This window comes from Varanus komodoensis, unplaced genomic scaffold, assembly GCF_004798865.1.
Source record: "Varanus komodoensis strain SLA01 unplaced genomic scaffold, ASM479886v1 scaffold9, whole genome shotgun sequence".
NCBI lineage: Eukaryota > Metazoa > Chordata > Lepidosauria > Squamata > Varanidae > Varanus > Varanus komodoensis.
The window spans coordinates 18478386-18495592 of record NW_025336598.1 but is presented as its reverse complement, the minus strand read 5'-3'; the positions used below and the strand labels follow the sequence as shown (position 1 = coordinate 18495592).

General features: G+C 43.5%; 1 protein-coding gene across 1 annotated transcript in view; it reads left to right on the top strand.

Moving 5' to 3' along the window:
* Positions 1–5710: 5710 nt before the first annotated feature.
* ARAP2 (ArfGAP with RhoGAP domain, ankyrin repeat and PH domain 2) overlaps positions 5711–17207 on the top strand; it is a 113413-nt gene continuing 101916 nt past the window's right edge. Inside the window, exons 1-2 of the mRNA XM_044418265.1 lie at positions 5711–5732; positions 12456–13428. Coding sequence (XP_044274200.1) covers positions 12620–13428 — 809 coding nt within the window. The 5' untranslated portion in view covers positions 5711–5732; positions 12456–12619. The remainder of the gene's footprint in view (positions 5733–12455; positions 13429–17207) is intronic.

Below are 17207 nucleotides of genomic sequence, written 5' to 3'. Positions count from 1 at the left end.
GCCCAGTTCTTAAATTAACACCAATGAGTTGTTTTGTCCTTTTAATGATAAGACTGAGAAATAATGTATACTAGGTCCTACTGAGACATAAACAGTGGATGAGGAAACACTTGAGCCACTGTTGATAATTAAAAAGTTACTAGGTGACAAATAGGTGTGGCCTTCCTGGAATGCATAGAGTGAAACTGGAAAGGACTAATACTTGATTTGAACTGAAGTGATTTACCAGAGTAACTATGATGCTTTAAGACATTGATGTATAACACTATTGATTATATTATAAAACTTTAATTCCAGTCCACCACTGATGAATTCTGCACTGCTGCAGTTGAAGCTGCAGGCAGTGAAGTGCTAAGCATGTTTGCGCAGAAGATCTCTTTGGCTTCTTGGATGGATCTTGGTGTGAAGAATACCCATAAGACCTCTCGTTCTATTTATCTACCCACAGAGGTCATCTCACCTTGAATGCACCAGGCAAAGATGACAAAGATACCCCACCATGTGCCGCGTGAGCTCTTTTGCCCTGTTGTAGCTTCATTGTCCTGCCAAGCTGTCAGGAGATTTATCAGGCAGAATATAATAAAAGCTGAGCAGAATTGGTGGTCAAAGAGGCATTCAATGAAGTTACTGCTTTTGTGTGCTTCATCTCTGTTTGCATGCTGTGAATAGAAAGGCTTCAACCTCTGCATAATTCCTCCAGGAAAATGAGTGGCCTGCCAAGGTCTCCATCTGCCGAAAATTACTCTGTCTAGAAGGCTTCTGGGCAGACAGAGTTGCCACCAAAATGTGCAAAACGCAGCTTCTCCTAAATGAAACAGAACATCAAAAGGTGGCAACCTCATCCCGAAATGAAGTTTGAGCCTACTGAGGGGATGCCAGGATCTATGAAACTATGGTAGTTCCATTTCTACGTTTCAGCAGTGAGGTAGACCCCTCAGGCGGCAGAGTCTGAGGGTCATGAAAGGGCAATAAAGCCTTAGTTGCTTCATTTATTATGGCTACTGCATTTTTGACACCAGTACAGCAAGAGAAGCTTGGCAGATTTTTTTCCTTGTGTGTCAAACAAAATGTGGGTGGTTCTAGGTACCATCTGCAGTTCTGCTCCAGGTAACAAGCATCTCAGGAGAGAGCCCTGGCAAGGTAGAAAAGGTCACAAAAAGGAAAACTGGGAAAGGGGTGGTGCTTGATTTGACATGAGCTCCTAAAAGTTTGTGGTATCGCAGGAAAGCAGTTGATGGGATCTCTGGAATGCTGAAGAAGGGCCTATTAGGCGAAGATACGCTGCAAACATTTTTTGCTGGTCCCACAGGTGTAATTCACAATGAAGTAGTTTCACATGTACTGATACGAGCTGCATTTGGAGCACATCATCACTTTGGCCAAGCTTAAGGGACACAGAAATTCTCTTATACCAGCACATCTAGTTGGTATTTTCAACATCAAGGGTGAGGAACCATTCAGGCCAAAGGCCACATTCCAGGTAGAAACACTGGTGCACCTGTGTGTATTCCAGGGGAAAGGGGATGGAGTGGATAAAAGAGGGCAGGCAGCCTTCCACAGAACCCCAGCAGCCACAGGGGCCAGATCCGAGTCTGCACTTAAGCTACTGAACCCCTGATATACACTTAGGCTTTCCTACATTTGTGCTGGAGGCTTATCCTGGCTCCTGTGCATGCAAGGCATGTTCTGAAGCAAAGGGCCCTTCCACAGTGGTATGTGAATGTTTAAGATGTCATATTTGCATTTAAATGGTCTTACTGTATAGGATAAATGTGCATTCAGAAATGGCAGTGGGTTAAAAAGATAAAACCCAGAGGTGTGGTGACAGGGCTCAAACAATCCACCAGTTGTTTATGTAATAGTGCTTTGTCTGTTTCATTTCTTCAGAGAGTAAAATTTGCAAATTGACAAAACACCCTAAGAAAATGCTTTGAGAAGCCTTGGCGAATCAATTTTTAAATGAGCAATTGCATCTTGCAAAGAAATTGCAAAGTCTTTCCCCAGTGAGGGTAATGTTGACACTCTGAATTAAAATACAGTATCAGATAAGAACATCTCTGCGGTGTTCAAAGCTGTCCACTGGCATTTATAAATTGGAAGAAACCTAGGAACCTCGTAAGCTCTCAGAATTATATTGCCTTCTTCCTCTTGCAAGATCAGAATTGCATCAGGTTCATGGAATACAATTTCCTTTCTGATGTTTGTAAGAGACTTTCTGGCTCAGCCCCTTTCTGCAGTGTGAATGAATTTACAGCATGCAAAAACATTCATGCAGTTATGGCAAAGAATGATGCCCTCCAGGATCTGATAAGCTTCCCCATTTCTATAAAATGGAGAATAGTATGTACAAGCTATTGTGCTGGGAGCCGAACCATAAAATAAACTTCTACTTGTAACTTTCTTTGTGATGCATTTGGTAAAAAACATACAGCAGACTGGAAGCAAAGAAATATACTGAAGATCATTTCATGTGTCTTCGGTTTTAGATGGAGAAACAAAATCTAAGTCTGTTGTTTGAGGCCTGTCTTTTCAAGGCCATGGTGGATGGATGACACACTAGTGGGACATAAGATACACCAGTGGAACTCCTAAAAAATGGCTGGCAGAATATTTCACAGTACAGCTGTCCTACCAGTGAAGACATGTTGACACGTTGAGGAAATTACTAGTTATCCAGAAGAATGGGAGCAGGATTGGGGTGGCAAAGGGAGATGCACTTATGGTGTATTCTATACTCCTCCCGACACTTGTGCTCCTAGCGATGGCATCAGTTTGCATAAGCTCCAGTGCTGATGCTAGGAATTTCCTTCCCTTTGAGCACACGCCTAAGCATTTAGCAGCACCGGTATCGATGGCCCTGTCCATCTCATCACAGCACACAGGATACGGTATCACTCGGCAACCATCATCAAGCACACCACCACAAGAGCAGAGCCTCCTTCGCATATACAGACCATGGATGACGGAGTGCCTGGCATGGCGTTCTTTCTCCCTTGCTCTAGAGCTCACCAAGGGAAAGGAAAAGCAAGAAGCTGCTGCTGGAGGAAACTCTCCTGTCTGTATTCTCTGCTATCCAGATCTGCCTGGCAAAAGAAGCATCGGCGCCAGTCATGCTCACATTGGCTGCTCTGTGCTCCCTTGTGCCTCTGCCTTTTCAGATGCCCACCTGTGGCTTTGGAACATGCTGGCAGTGGAGAAGTGTGCCATGCCACTTCCAGCTACAGCAACCTTGGAAACAGCTGTTGCTCCTGCTTATCTGATTGCTTCATATTTGCAAGCTGCTTGTGAGCAGCGTTGCCTTTGTTTTTCTGGCAGAAGCACTGCTCATCAGCAAGTTGCACTGACACAAGGGAAGCAAGGGACATTGTCAGCAGGGCAAGTGTTCTGAAAAGCCCATGTCACCTACTCTGGCACCCAACCTGTCCCGTTCATCCCCATCTGGTCCCTGGCTTTCCTTGGGACTCAACAACCCCCACTGCCACCTTCTCCAGTAGTTTGTGGTTGTGAGAGGCACTCTGACAGCTACTGTGGTCTCAAGTTGTGTAAGCCTTTATTGATTAAAACCAACATCTTGAGTTGGGTGCAGAAGCATACAGGCAGGCAGTGCAAGCAGGCCACAATTGGCTTTATGTGTTCGGACTTACTGGTCCCAGTATGCCCTTACGTTCCTAATCTGGCTGGCACATTCTGCATGAGCTGCAGCATCTGAACAGTGTTCAAGGGCAGCTGCATGCAGGCTGCATTGCATTAATTGAGAGATCACTGAAGCCAGGCTATCCCTGTCCAAATAGAGACATAGCTGGACCACCAGCCAAAGTTGGAAGAAGGCGCTCTGAGTCACCGAGGCCATCTGAGCCTCAAGTGACAGAGATGGATGAACTTGAACTTGCTCCTTCAGAGTGCAACCCCAGAGCAGGTGGAATACCCTTTGTCTGGTCAGAGGAACCACCTACCAACAGCAGCTCCACCTTGTCTGCAGGGAGCTTCAATTTGTGAATCCCCATCCAGTCCACTGTTGTAGCTACAGTTAAACTACAACGTAACAGTTGGCAACCTCTGAGCTGTCTCCTGTAACTATGTCCTTACAGGGAGATTGATTGCTGCCCTTAGCTAATGATAAAGCTTCTCTCAAGGCCCTTAAATCCTACTTGATGGTTTTCAAAGATCACACTGCTGTTTAAAATAAAACAGCAAACAAAACTTGGCTTCTTTCCCTATTGGCCAGCTTCACTGCATTAGTTGAACATACAGTACATAGAATGAAGTGGCTGGGGATTTACCCCATTGAAATCACAGCTCATCATTTAATTAAATAATTTCCTGGTTTTACTTGTGTATCACACAGTATGACCCTGAGTGCAGGCCTATTTAGAACAAGGGTGATCAGATGGCCATCTGGAGCCATGGGTAGGTCTTCTTGGTCTGGAGATCAGCAAAGGTAATTGACTCCCAGATCTTCAACAATGTGTATTGCTAGGCCTAAATCAAACAGTTAAGACTCTCTGGTCTATATCGATATGTGGTTTGTATTTATGCATGTATCTCATCCCGAAGTATGGTTTAAGGGCTTCAGCAGGGACACTTGTCCTAAGGACTAAGCCAACATTTTGCATCTGGCTCCAGTAAGCAGGTTGAGATACTAATAAAACACACAAAAACAGAGGAACTCTCCCAACCATGAAGAGTGCTTATCCACTGATTTAGAAGTCCCAAGTAACTTATGTCTAAATAATGCCATGTGAGATGCCACTGAAATGAACAGGGCCAACGACAAAGCTTGCGAAATTCTCCTGGGCGACTTCCTTCTAAGGCGCCAGCCCCCACCCGGCTCCTTCCATTGGCTTTGGACTGCAGCTTCCATGAGCCCAGTCATCGTGACCAAGGGTCAGGACCACGGGAGTTGTCGCCCCAAGCATCTGGAGGGGAGAGCAGGCTGCCCGAAGGCATCCCTTCGCCTACTCACACACAGCCCGTCCAATGGAGGAGCCGCCGCAGCCCACGCTTCGGCCCTGCGCGCAAGCAACCACAGGCGCAGGCTTGAGCGGGTTAGGGAGCGCCGCCGCTGCCGCCTTCTCCCCGGCTTGAGAGGTTCAGGGAGCGCTTCCGCTTTGCTCGTTCTGAGGTGCTGCCTCCCAGTTAACCCCTTCCTAGCGGAACTTACAAAGTCCAGGTTAAGAAAGGAACTTATCAGAAAGAGGGTGGGTAGGCGAGAGAAAGAGAAAGGAGAGAGAGAGAGAGAGAGAGAGAGAGAAAACGACGAGTCACTTCCTTTTTCCTGGAGAGAACGGCTTAAAAAAAATCTAGAGGTAAGTTTGTAAGGAGCGGGGGGAGGGGAGGAGAAATGCCCCCTCCTAGTAGAGTCTCCGAGGAGTGCTTGAAACTTCTTTCCGAGCTCCAGGTTGTTCTGCCTCGCCTCCATCGGGGGTGGGCGACTCCTCTCTCCACGCTCTTCGCGCTCGTGCGGATTTCTTCTTCTGGAAATCAGATTCACTTCCTTCTCTGGGAAAGTCTTTAGGGGGCGTTTAAAGCATGGGAGTGATCGCCTCGTAAACTGAGACTCCCGCCCTCCTGGTTAATTAATCAACTTTTTTTTTTGGGTGAGGGGGGAGGTTCTGAAAAACAACTCACTTCAGAGGGATGATGCGGGGAAAGGTAGTGCGCGGTTAATGAGAACTGGCGGCTTGTTTACAGCTGATATTAAGAGACGATCTAATTTCGGCATGGTTGGAAAAGTAAGTTGGACTCGTGATTCGCAGGGGCAAAGCTAGTGGGGGGTGGCTGAACGAAGCGAAGATTAAGAAAGGTAGAACATGATCCATTTAGTTCCTTCTCATCTGTGTATTTCGTCTGTCTTTAAAGTTTACTTACAGAAATGAGTGTTTTGTTTTAATAATGAAGCTTTGGGATTGTGAATATTCTTTAGGTACATCGTCTCAGCAGCCCTTACAACAGCCCTGTGAGGTAGCAGGTGGCTGTTATTCGTATTATACTTGGAGGCAAAGAAGCTGAATTTGAGAATATTTGTTTGAGGACATAATTCTGTACGTGTTTGTACAGGAAAAACCCTACAATTCCTAGCATTCCCCAGCTGCATGGCTGCCTGGTGAGCGCTGGAGGTTGAAGGATTTTTTTCTGGCTGAAAATCCATAGGATAGCTCCCTTGGAAAACGTGCTACTGAAGCAAGATTGCAGAGATATTATAAATCCGGAGCATTTTAAAAGGCATCTAAGATTGCCCACTTTAAAAATATAAATAGAGCTTCGGCTGATCCTTTTTATTGGCACTGTTGATCTCTACAATTTTTAAATTAGCTAAATTCTTCCTAAGTACCTGCTGAGAAAAGATTGGCTTGTCTGCCTTTCTTTCTTCCATATTTCTGATAAAAGTAGAGAAGGAGCAGTGCTGTTAAGGCAAGCTGGCAGTCCCTACTTTGAGTAGATGCCGTTTAGCTGAACTGGCAAAAAGGGGACTTGCAAGTTTAGGCAGGCCTGTTCATCCTTCCTCCATGTTTGTTATAACTATCGCAGTATCTGAAGGATGAGAAATGGTCTGCTGGAACTTGTTAATGAAGGCTTTTTAACAGGACTCAAGCTGCTTTATGTTTCTCTCCTGCAGTCCAGGTTTGTTTACAGTGGGAGACCTCAACCCTGGAACATAGGACGTAAAAATAGACAAAAGTGTTTCTGAGCAGGTGCAGAGTGTTTCTTTTGAGCCTCAGCACCACTTTTTCTACATATTAAACAGTGCCTTTCTGGTGGAGGAGGGCTGTAAGCTTTGAAAATGTTTTACTTATCAGCACTCCTGTTCCCTGAGCAGGCCTGTACATGTGGGATGTTGGCCTTGGAGAGCATAAGGTGTAAATTGCTACAGGCCGCAGTTAAGCAACTGTCCTCCAACCTCTGTTTTGCTTTGTGGGAGTTGCTGCTTATTCATGCTGAGTCTCTTCAGAGGATTGTTTCGCTGGGTTTCCCTTCGACATCAGCTGTACTTAAAGGTCCACAAATATCAACACTTGATGAATCTTGAAACTTGGAGGAAAGCCTTAGCACAAGTGTTACTGTTGCAGGATTCTGTTATGATATGCCCTTAATGATTCATTGTGCAGCAACTTATGTTGCTTCAAAGCTATTTCACTATACATGCCTGTTAGATAGACATGCAATTGCTTAATTCAAGAGTATACAAACTTTCAGCCCATGGGCTGAACTTCATTTTGAAGAAGTTGAGGGTAGTAACATTCTGGTAGTAAGCCATGGCCAGAAATCAAATACCGGTATATTTTAACTTAAAGCTGGTACTGCCAGAAAATAAGCCAGGGCTTTTCATCTTTTTTTTTTTTTTGGTTGGATCTGTAGGCATATTTGGGAACTTGAGAAACAGCTGTGGGTGCCACCACAAAATGCTTAATCAGTGGATCATTACCTTGGCGTCTACCTGCCGTCTCTATGCATCTTAAGCTGCATCTTATTCAGCAAAAATTTTTGCGTTATTGGACACCACAACTGCTCTTCAATAAGGGATTGTCTAATTCAGCCATTTGCTGGATATGCAACAGCTAATGAATGCTTCTTTTAAACTTATGCACTGTTGATGTCTAGTAGTTATTTCCTTTCAGGAAGAGGTTTTCACATGTATACATTTTTGCACTGGAATAGTCTTTAATATTCATGGATGTTTTATTATCATTATTATATTGAATTTATATTCCTCCCCTCTTCCTTGCATGAGGACCCCATGGCAGCTTACATAGCTGTTTTATCTGCACAACAACAACCCTGTGAGGTAGGTTAGACTGAGAGTGAGTGACTGGCCCAAAGTCGCTCAGAAAGTTTTATGACTGAGTGGAGAACTAGTACCCAGATCTCCCAGTTCCCCAACCCCGGACACACTCTAACTACCATGCCGTATACTGGCTCTCACGAATGATGTACACACTCTTAAATGATTTGACAGCTTCAAGGAAATTATCAAATGGAAAGGAAAATGGAATCTCTGTGCCCTTTAGTAAGCTGAAAGACATGTTACATCACCTCCTATCATACAGTGGATTGAGGGCCTTACAATGTTTTTGACAGGTGAATGGGTGGCATATATATTTGCCAAGTTCACATGGATCCTTCTTTGGATGGTTGGCCTGCTTTTGTTGAAGCCTATGCACAGTTGCTGGAAAGCTGCATGCATTTCATACAAATTCATGTATGCATATTTTAAAATGGAAAAAGGAAAAAAACAATTTGGGTGCTCATGTCAGGCACCCCTGAACTTAGCCATAGGAGATATATTTCAACATTTAAAAATATGGGAAATAGCACAGGGGATTATAGAATGATGAATGACTGGGGGAAAGGGAATGGGATTTTTCAAGGAACCCTGCAGAGTTGAATTTTAAATATGGGTTTTATTTATTTGTTATGTGATGCTGTGCTTTATTGTTGTATCGCTGTCCTGACACCTCTGTAAAGGGTGGGGTAGAAATGCTTTTAATAAATAAATAAATAAATAAATAGGCCCTGGAGATGTTTGTGAGGAATGGTCTCTTTCAGACCTTGCTGTTCCTCTGTGCACAGTGGCATTCACAGAACAGGTAACTTCTGCTCTGAATATCAGAAGTTACTTCAGAATCTTTTCTTTAACATTCAAAATTTAGCAGTGACATTGCAGTGTAATGGTATATTTTCTGTATGCTTGGGACAGTGTCTTATCTGATTTTTTAATTTTTTTTTGCATTTTGTAATTGAAGGATCCAATCTACTGCCCTACATAATTATTCCACGTGTTGATTGTTTTCTTTCCATCCTTTTGTCAAGGATTTTTCAAAAGTCATGTTTCAGCACTGCTTTGGAGCAGGCCTCAACTTGCCTGTGAGAATAGGTGCCAAGATCAAGGTATGCTGTCACTAGAACTGCCTTGAAAGATCCAAACTGTATTTAAATCAAATCCTGCTTTCATCTGTGGTGAAAGAAACCCGCCCCCCCCCGTGGCATTTTTACACTTTAACTTGATTTTATTATGACAGCAGGATGGTCTTTTCCCAGCACTGTATTATCAACTTCAGAAGGAAGTGCAGTTGCATTAATCACAGCACTACCTTAAATGTCCATCAGATGTCTCTGTATGCAGGAAGCTCATACATGGCACAAATTCTTAGGAGGGCAAAATGGATTTATGGGTGTTTTTCTCCTGGCGTATTTATGAATGCATTTGTCCAAAGCTCTTCTGCAGGGCTATTTTGTTCTCCCAACTTTTCTTTATTATGCAATCCGTGGTGGCATGATTTGAAATTCTGGAACTGGTCCAGCATGGCTGGGTAATTTCAATCTCTTTGGTTTGGTAATCAGCAATGTTCTGTTTACAGATCTCCAAAATCTATTGTAAAAAGTAATGAATAAGATTCCAGTTTGGCAAGCTTGGAAACGGAGGCACAATGTTAGTGTTAGCTTTATTACTTGCTTTTGCCTAGGGAGGGGCTTGAAATGAAGAGCAGTCAGGAGCCATGGTGACTGTTCATGTTACTTCAGTGGTCAGAGCTGACACATCTGGTTTAGCTGTGGGCAAATACAGTCTACAAGCAATGCCTTAAACACTGTTTGGTTACTTGGGTGTAATTGTGTGAAATTGGATGTAATTGTGTGAAACTGCATTTTGCTGAGAAACTGATAAACCCGTTCCTCTTTTGCACTGGTGCTAGAAATTCTTCAGAGGGGTGTGTGTGTGTTTGTGTGTGATGCAGGTGGAACCACTTTCTGAGTCAGTTTTAAGTGTTTCCAATGAGGAAGTCTTTCAGGGTGTGTACAGCCAACATGTCCAATAGCCATTAATAGCCTTTTCAGGTAGGTTCCCTGCATGATTTAAACTTCTGATCACACAGGCACGCTCTCTGCTGCTTCCAGTATGGGAAAGCCCATACCACAGTGGTTGAGCACAGACGTGGCATGCAAAATGTTCCCAGTTCAACCCCCAGCATTTCCAGGTAGGGCTAGGAACCGGATCCCCCTGAAATGCCGGAAAATGTTGCCTGCCGGGGTCAAAAATGCAGGGCTAGATAGACCAAGGATCTGACTTGAAGGAGCTTCCCATGCTCCATAGTTGCAAGATGATGGCTAGTTCAAGGGCTTGATGTATGGAACTGGTTACTCATGGGCCCAGTTGGCATGAAACTTTCTCCTCAGAAAAGCAGGGAAGAAAGATGCTCTGGTTCAGTTGCGGAGGCCTGCCAATTGCTACCTGGGCTGTATTTTTGAGCGATGTAGAAACTTTGGATGCAGGAGCACCCCAGTTTGATCCCCAGCATCTTCAGGTGGAGCTAGAAAAGGATCCTGCCTGAAATCCTGGAAAGCTTCTGCCTGTCAGTAACAATACTACTGGGCTAGATATACCTGTGTCACAGCAACCATGGATTTGTGGTGCTCCATCCAGCAAGGAGAATTCACAGAATTTAGTTCCTTTAGCGGCATTTTCTCTAACAACTCCTGTAAACTGTGTGTCAAACCAGCTTCTGCTCCTGTGCTATTTAGCCTGACAGGCCTCCACAACCTTGGTTGACTGAAAAAGGAACTGGTAGTGCATTTTAAAATCTCTTCTTCGTTTCCTATAGTCTTCATGTCCACTCCTGTGTGTTCTGATATTCCCCTGGTTAGGTGGTATTTTGTTTTTATTTTTTACCAGCCCCAGCTCTTATTTTTCCTGCTGTGGTAACATTGTTTATTTTGCTGTTTTGTGGTGGTGCTCTTTCTTTTAAATGTTCTTTGTAATTATGTGTTATTGTTATAATGCAAATTAACTTAGTGAGTGACTTCTTGAAGGATAGGGTGCTTATTAAATAATAAATAAAAGACCTGGTGTAATTTAGTGGATAATACACTGAGAGCCAGTGTGGTGTAGTGGTTAAGAGCATGGGACTGGGACTCAGATGATCTGGGTTCTAGTCCCCGCTCAGCCATGGAGCCAGCTGGGTGACTTTGGGCCAGTCACAGCCTCTCAGCCCAACCTACCTCACAGGGTTGTTGTTGTGGGGATAAGATGGAGGAGGAGAATGATGTAAGCTGCCTTGAGCCCTTTGAGGAAAAAGGCAGGATATAAATCGATAAATACATACATTCATATATACATACAGTAAGCTAAGAATTAATAGGTTCCCAGTTCAAATTTTGCCACTTAATAAGGCCTGCTTAGATGAGGTGCTTTCTCTCAACTCCTATCACATATGTAGGAGATGGTATTACTTACCGTACAGGGCTGTTGTAAGGATTGCAACTATGTATGGCATATGAAGCACTCTGAACAATTAAAAGTGCCACCCAAATATTATTTATTATTTAATAATAAAATGGCCTCACCTGCTGTTCTCACAAGGCTGACTGGAGAGTAAAAGACCACTTATCTGTAAAGAAGGGAGTTGCTGCAGGGAAGGGACATTAGCAGGAAGATCTGGAAACAACAACAGACTTTGTGCCATAATGAGTTTGTTAGTCTTGGGTGACCTTCCCCAACTTGATGCCCCCTGCATGTACAGGATGGCAGCTCCCATCATGCTCAGCCATTCTGGAAATGGCCCTGTTTCCTTGGTTGGTGGGAGTTATAGTCCTAAACATTGGTGCCAAGAGTGAAACTCTGGTATTGAAAATCTATTCCTCCTGGGCTGTGCTCTGGCACAATTGAAGCTCTTTGTTGGCCACTGTGCAAAGAGTGGCGAGCCTGCACATGGTGAGGAACCTGGAGATTTTGGGGGAGGAGAGCTGCTGGGTGGGACTGTGGGGTGGGGTACTAGAACTGGCTTGTGAAGCCCATCTTAATAATCTTAATTCCATGAGGGATGGAGCAGGCTGCTCTTGCTCAGTGGAAAGGAAAAGGCACTCTGCAAATGCTCCAACATTTTTCGTGTGGGTCTCTATGGAAGTAGTAGAAACAATGGCTGGTCACCGAGGCTGATTGCCATTTATGGATCCTTGCTGGTCTTCAGAGATGTGAGGAAAGTATGACTCCACAGCCTAAGTGCTTTTACAAATCAGATCTTTGTCTCCTGAGTAGAGAAATGCAATTCTAGGCGATATCACTAAATGCCAACAGTGAATTTGGCTAGATGGAAAAGATCCATGTTGAGGTATTCATATATTCAGAATAATAACACAGAGAACAGCACACAACTGGTTGTTTGGAGACAATGCTTTCCTGTCACAGATGAGCAACTGAATGGTGAATTTGTTCCTTTATTTTGTTGTCTTCAGTAATGTTACAAAGCTTTGAGAATATCATGCATCAGAAATCCAGGTTTAAACTCTTCAGTGCAAAATATGAAAGCCAGATATCTGTTTGCTTTAACTGATAACATACCTTGGCAGTAAAAGTATTATAAAATATTCTTCTTTATTAATACCAATAACAACACTGATCTTGGAGTATAAACATCTCTGCTTCTAATGCATATATTTTCTCCCTTCTCTCTCATATGCTGTAGGAATTGAAGGAGTATTAAATTTATATGTGCTCTTACTGCTTATGGAAGACATTCATTCTGCCCAGGAGGGCTGAAAGAAGAATTTTGTCTTGATTCTAAATGTGTGTGTAGCATTATGCTTCTTTGGAGCTCTGAGAAAGAGTGGGAGTAATGAGGCTGCCAGTATGTCATCGAGGGATGTTGATGGGGATATCAAAGAATTCTTAGATGGCATCAACTTGGGACAATATGCTCCAAACTTTCAAAGCTCTGGCTACAACACTTTGCAAGACTGTGCAGGGATAAACAACCATGCACTTCAACAAATTGGAATATCTCCTACTGGGCACCGCCGAAGAATTCTCAAGCAGTTGGAGGCCGTATTCACAAGAATGCTGGAAAAATCTGCATCTGCTGAAAACCAGAAAATGGAAAGTGCTGAAGAGTTAGGAAATGGTTGTTCCAGCATGCATCCGCGGAATCCAAATGAGAGCGAAGCAACTAAACTGGTATCCAGTGAATGGACCAGTATGGATTTGGGTAATAATTGTGTGTCTATGGGGGATCAAGAGGTTGTAGACCGTGAATCTGTAGAAGCCACAGGCATCACACCTTCATATTTAGGCTCTTGTCACCTCTTAAACTGGTCACCAGAAGTTACAGCGGTTTCAGGAAATGCACTGCGTGAAAAGATCTCATCTGTAGATAATCTGTTAGGAAAAGTACAGTCAGAAACTGTTATCGCTGAAGCAGATGCTGCTGGCAATGAAATGAAGTCAAGTCAGGATGAGTGTCAGATTTTGGCAAGTTTGGCTGATACTTCACCTGGCTCCCCGTTTGTTGAATTTAAAGGTGAAATGGTGGAGAACGACTTGTATGGCACTTGTAACCTGAGTCCTGCCAAAGTGGCCCCTCGATCAACGCGATCTTTCATTCTTAGGCACCGTCCTGTTCCAGAAATACCTGGCTCTGCTACACCTACAGCTTCAACAAGGTAATCTTCCTTAAATACAAACGAATGCTAAATGTGCTGTCATGCCTTGTGCATGTTTGATATGTACTATTTGGGTGATCCTTACAATTCTGTTCCTCTAGACAATATTATCATTGGTGTATTCAAGATGGCTAGGCTGTGTTTGTGCCTTGATGGAAGAAGCAAGACTTGAAGCAAACACTTCCTGGCTCACAGCATATTTTCTTAGAGGTCCATCTTGTTAGGACTGGAGTCAAGGCTAGGCATGATTGGGCACCTGCCAAAGACATATCCCAAGAAGTCCCCTGCAGGTGTGCCCCTTCTTCACCTTGACAACAAGTTTGTTCACCTGGTCCAGACATAGTGATGGTGAGGAGGAGGAGTCGATCCCATGGCCTACTTGTCCACTGGCTCTCTGGCATTCAAGGAAGCAGGAGGTAGCAGTGGACAGAGCCAGTGAGAAGCTAGTAACAATGGTAATATGAAGGTTAAACATTTGAGGGACTGGAAAAAAAACAGTTTCCCCATCTTTCCTCAGGGACTGTTATTTTTCTGGTGAGATGATGTAGCAGTCAAAACAATTCCACTCTAAAATCCATATGTCAGAGAAAAAAATGTAGCTTATCCTACCACAGCCATCAGATGTGCCAGAACACCTCCATTTCTTCTCTCTAACTTTGTGGTTTGGATGTCTCAAACTCAGTGCTACAAGTTTTAATGAAGTTCTCCTTTAGACTAACCACTGGGCCATACTGTCTCAGTTATAAAACCTTTTAACTGCTGTAGTTAGAATGAACTGTGTTTTTTTACCTAAAAGAGACTCAGCAGTCTGGTTCCTGTCATGTAAGCATGGGATGGACACTACTACTAGAGATAATAGGTGGGTTCACAAGTATTGGCAATACATCATGGTGATTTAGCACAGAGGGCTAGTAAACATTCTCTTCCTTGCCCTGTAACTCTCATAATGAGATCATCAATCAGGCTTGTTGTGGGAGCTTCACTCCTTTTGCTCTCTTGTTCCTCCCGGCAGTATGAAGGGGCACCATAGGAAGGATGAGACTCCTTTCTCCAACCATTGCAATGACAAGCCAATTTTGGCTTGCTACAGCTGTCAGAGAACCCCCATTGCACAAACAGGGCACACGTTCTCAAACGGAACTGAACTGACATCCTGCCTTGATAGGAACAGTGTGCAGGAGACTGGAAGTTGACCCCATTGTATTTCAGGACGCAAACCCTGTTTGTGCAATTGGGACAAAGAAGAATAAAAAAAAAACTTTTCTCCCATTGCACAAAGATTCATGCCCTGGTGCACAGATGCTTCCCTGATCACTGTTACATTCTGGTGCCCTGCAGTGGGGCAGTAGCATGGTGCAGAATGAAGATGTTCATCTCTGCATGCTGCCCAACTGGTCTATTCTCTACCAGGAGGCATAAGGTCTAATCTGCTCTGCATTATCGCCCTGAGCATTGGGGCAGCGATGCTGAGCAGATCTTCACATCTTGCTTGAAAGGTCTGCTGCCTGGAACCTAGTGTGGCAGTGTAGAATGGACACGGGGGAACCCTCTGACAGCCACCCAGAGGTGCTACTTGGGCACTGAGGAGGAAGCTGCCAGCCACAGTCTCTGGCTAGCTGCTTGGCAAGGGGCTTTTGCTACTCTTTCCAAATAATGTGTTTGGCAATGGGGGCCAACTGCATTGTGGGTCAAACAAAGCTTACAATAAAGCATTGATTCTTATCATAGTGGGTAACCACACGAAGAACCAGCAGTTGCCAGCTGTCACTGCATTTATATGGCATGGCAAACAACCAACAATCATAGGTTGTTGTTGTCCAAACCCACACTCAGATACCTGGAACTGGCTCTGAATCCGGTGATCACCAGGCAGTGTCCCAGGGGCCATAGGTTTTATTCAGAAGGCCTCTTCCAAAGCCACAGAAATAGCTATAACTGTGAAGGGTTTAAAATTTTTATTTTTTATGTCCCAGCTCACTCGTGACTCTTCTCAGCTGCTGTGGTCACATCCTCTATGAAGCTGGAATGTTGTCTGTGGGATCCTAATCCCTCCCAGCCAGAGCCAACATCCCAGGAAAAACATTTAAAATGATAAACTGCATATCTAAATGTTTCTTCCAGTGTCAGCAATAGGGAAGACCCCCTTTGCTACCATCCATGGCAGGAAGAAAAATACAATAAGCCCCAGGTCCTTCTCTGACCCCTGCTGTGCTCTCATAGGACTGCTCTTTTAGCCGCTATGCCATGACCATTTCTCAATTATAGAAATAGTGTGGCTGATTGAACTGATTCAGTATATTTCAGAAACATGGGTTGAAATAGGGAGACCAGATGCATGGAAGAACTGGGCTTCTGTAGTCCTACAGCAGGCTTTGAGGGGTTTTTTAAAACTTAGTCTATTAAATACTCTCTTCCCCAGATGCCATAAAAAATGTAAAATTAAGTCAAACATAATACAGTATGTTTAATGTACTGTGCAAATACAACATACAAAGATCCAGCACAAAAGGGCAGTTATTGGCACAGTAGCAAATGCCCAAATCACAGGACCTAAAAACCGCAAAAGCAAATAACAGGAGTAAAATCTCCATGCATACCACAGAACTAAAATATGCAAAGGATCTTTGCAGATATAAATACTCCCAACATGTTAGACATTCAACAAAATATAAATCGCCTAACCTAGAATTGTAATAATAAGATCTCACAAACCCTGGGAAGATAAACAAGTTTTAGCCTGGCACCACGGAGTGTGGGTGTCAGGATAGCCTCTCCAGAGAGAGCATTCCATAACTGTGGGTGGAAGGCACCATCCGCGGTCCATGGAGCACCAAAAGTGTAAACTTAGTTTGTTTGCAAGATAATCTTGAGCTCTTTTAATGTTCTGCAGCTGTTACAGAGCACAGTTTTCAATTAAAAATAAAATTTGGGGATACCAATGGGGGGGTTGGGGTGTGTGGAAATGGCCCCTGGACCTCTTGTAGTTTATATCTCTGAACTAGACATTTAGGAGTCAAAGGGTGAAACTAGCTACCATTTTTGACAGAAGACTTGCGTTCTTTGTTACCTGTAATTCTGCCCTGAAATAGCTTGTCCAGACCTTTTTACTCAATATAATTATGACTGTTTGAATGAGATAGTGGTGACAACCTATTGTATTTTCTATTCTTTTATTAAACACAGTGCATAGATTGCTTAACATTGGCAAGACACTGATTTTGAAGTCAAGACCTTTATCATTAACCCTGTTGTTTGCCTTGCAATGCTTGCACCCTTTATAATACATTTATTTAGCATTCTTTCACATCTTGACTTTTTAAAAGTTTCTTTTAAAAAGTATGGCCAAGGGACTGATATCTCTACCTCTCTCCCACCAGGCTCTGAAAATTGCCTCTGGCTTGTTACAAACAGATTATGGGCAGTTTGTGCTTCCTTAGAAATGCAAAGGAACTTTGGGGGATGTAAAATGATACAAGCTTTGTCTCTCTCTGCTGAGAGCTCATGTTTTGTCACCTGTATTTAAGGTGTGTCTCAGTTAAAGATGACATTACTCTTAATAAAGAATCTGTTATTCAGAGCACCTGTATTGAGCAGATAACTTGGTTTTCCTTACCCAGCTGCTAGTTTTCTAAGACCTGATGCTCTCCAAATGTACTGAGCTCCAGTTTCCATAATTCCTATATAAGATTAGTTTGTTACTGTATACTTCTGTTTCAGTACTTTTGGTAAGTAGGGATGGCTTTTGGATAGGAAAATGTAGGCCATATGCACATTGATGT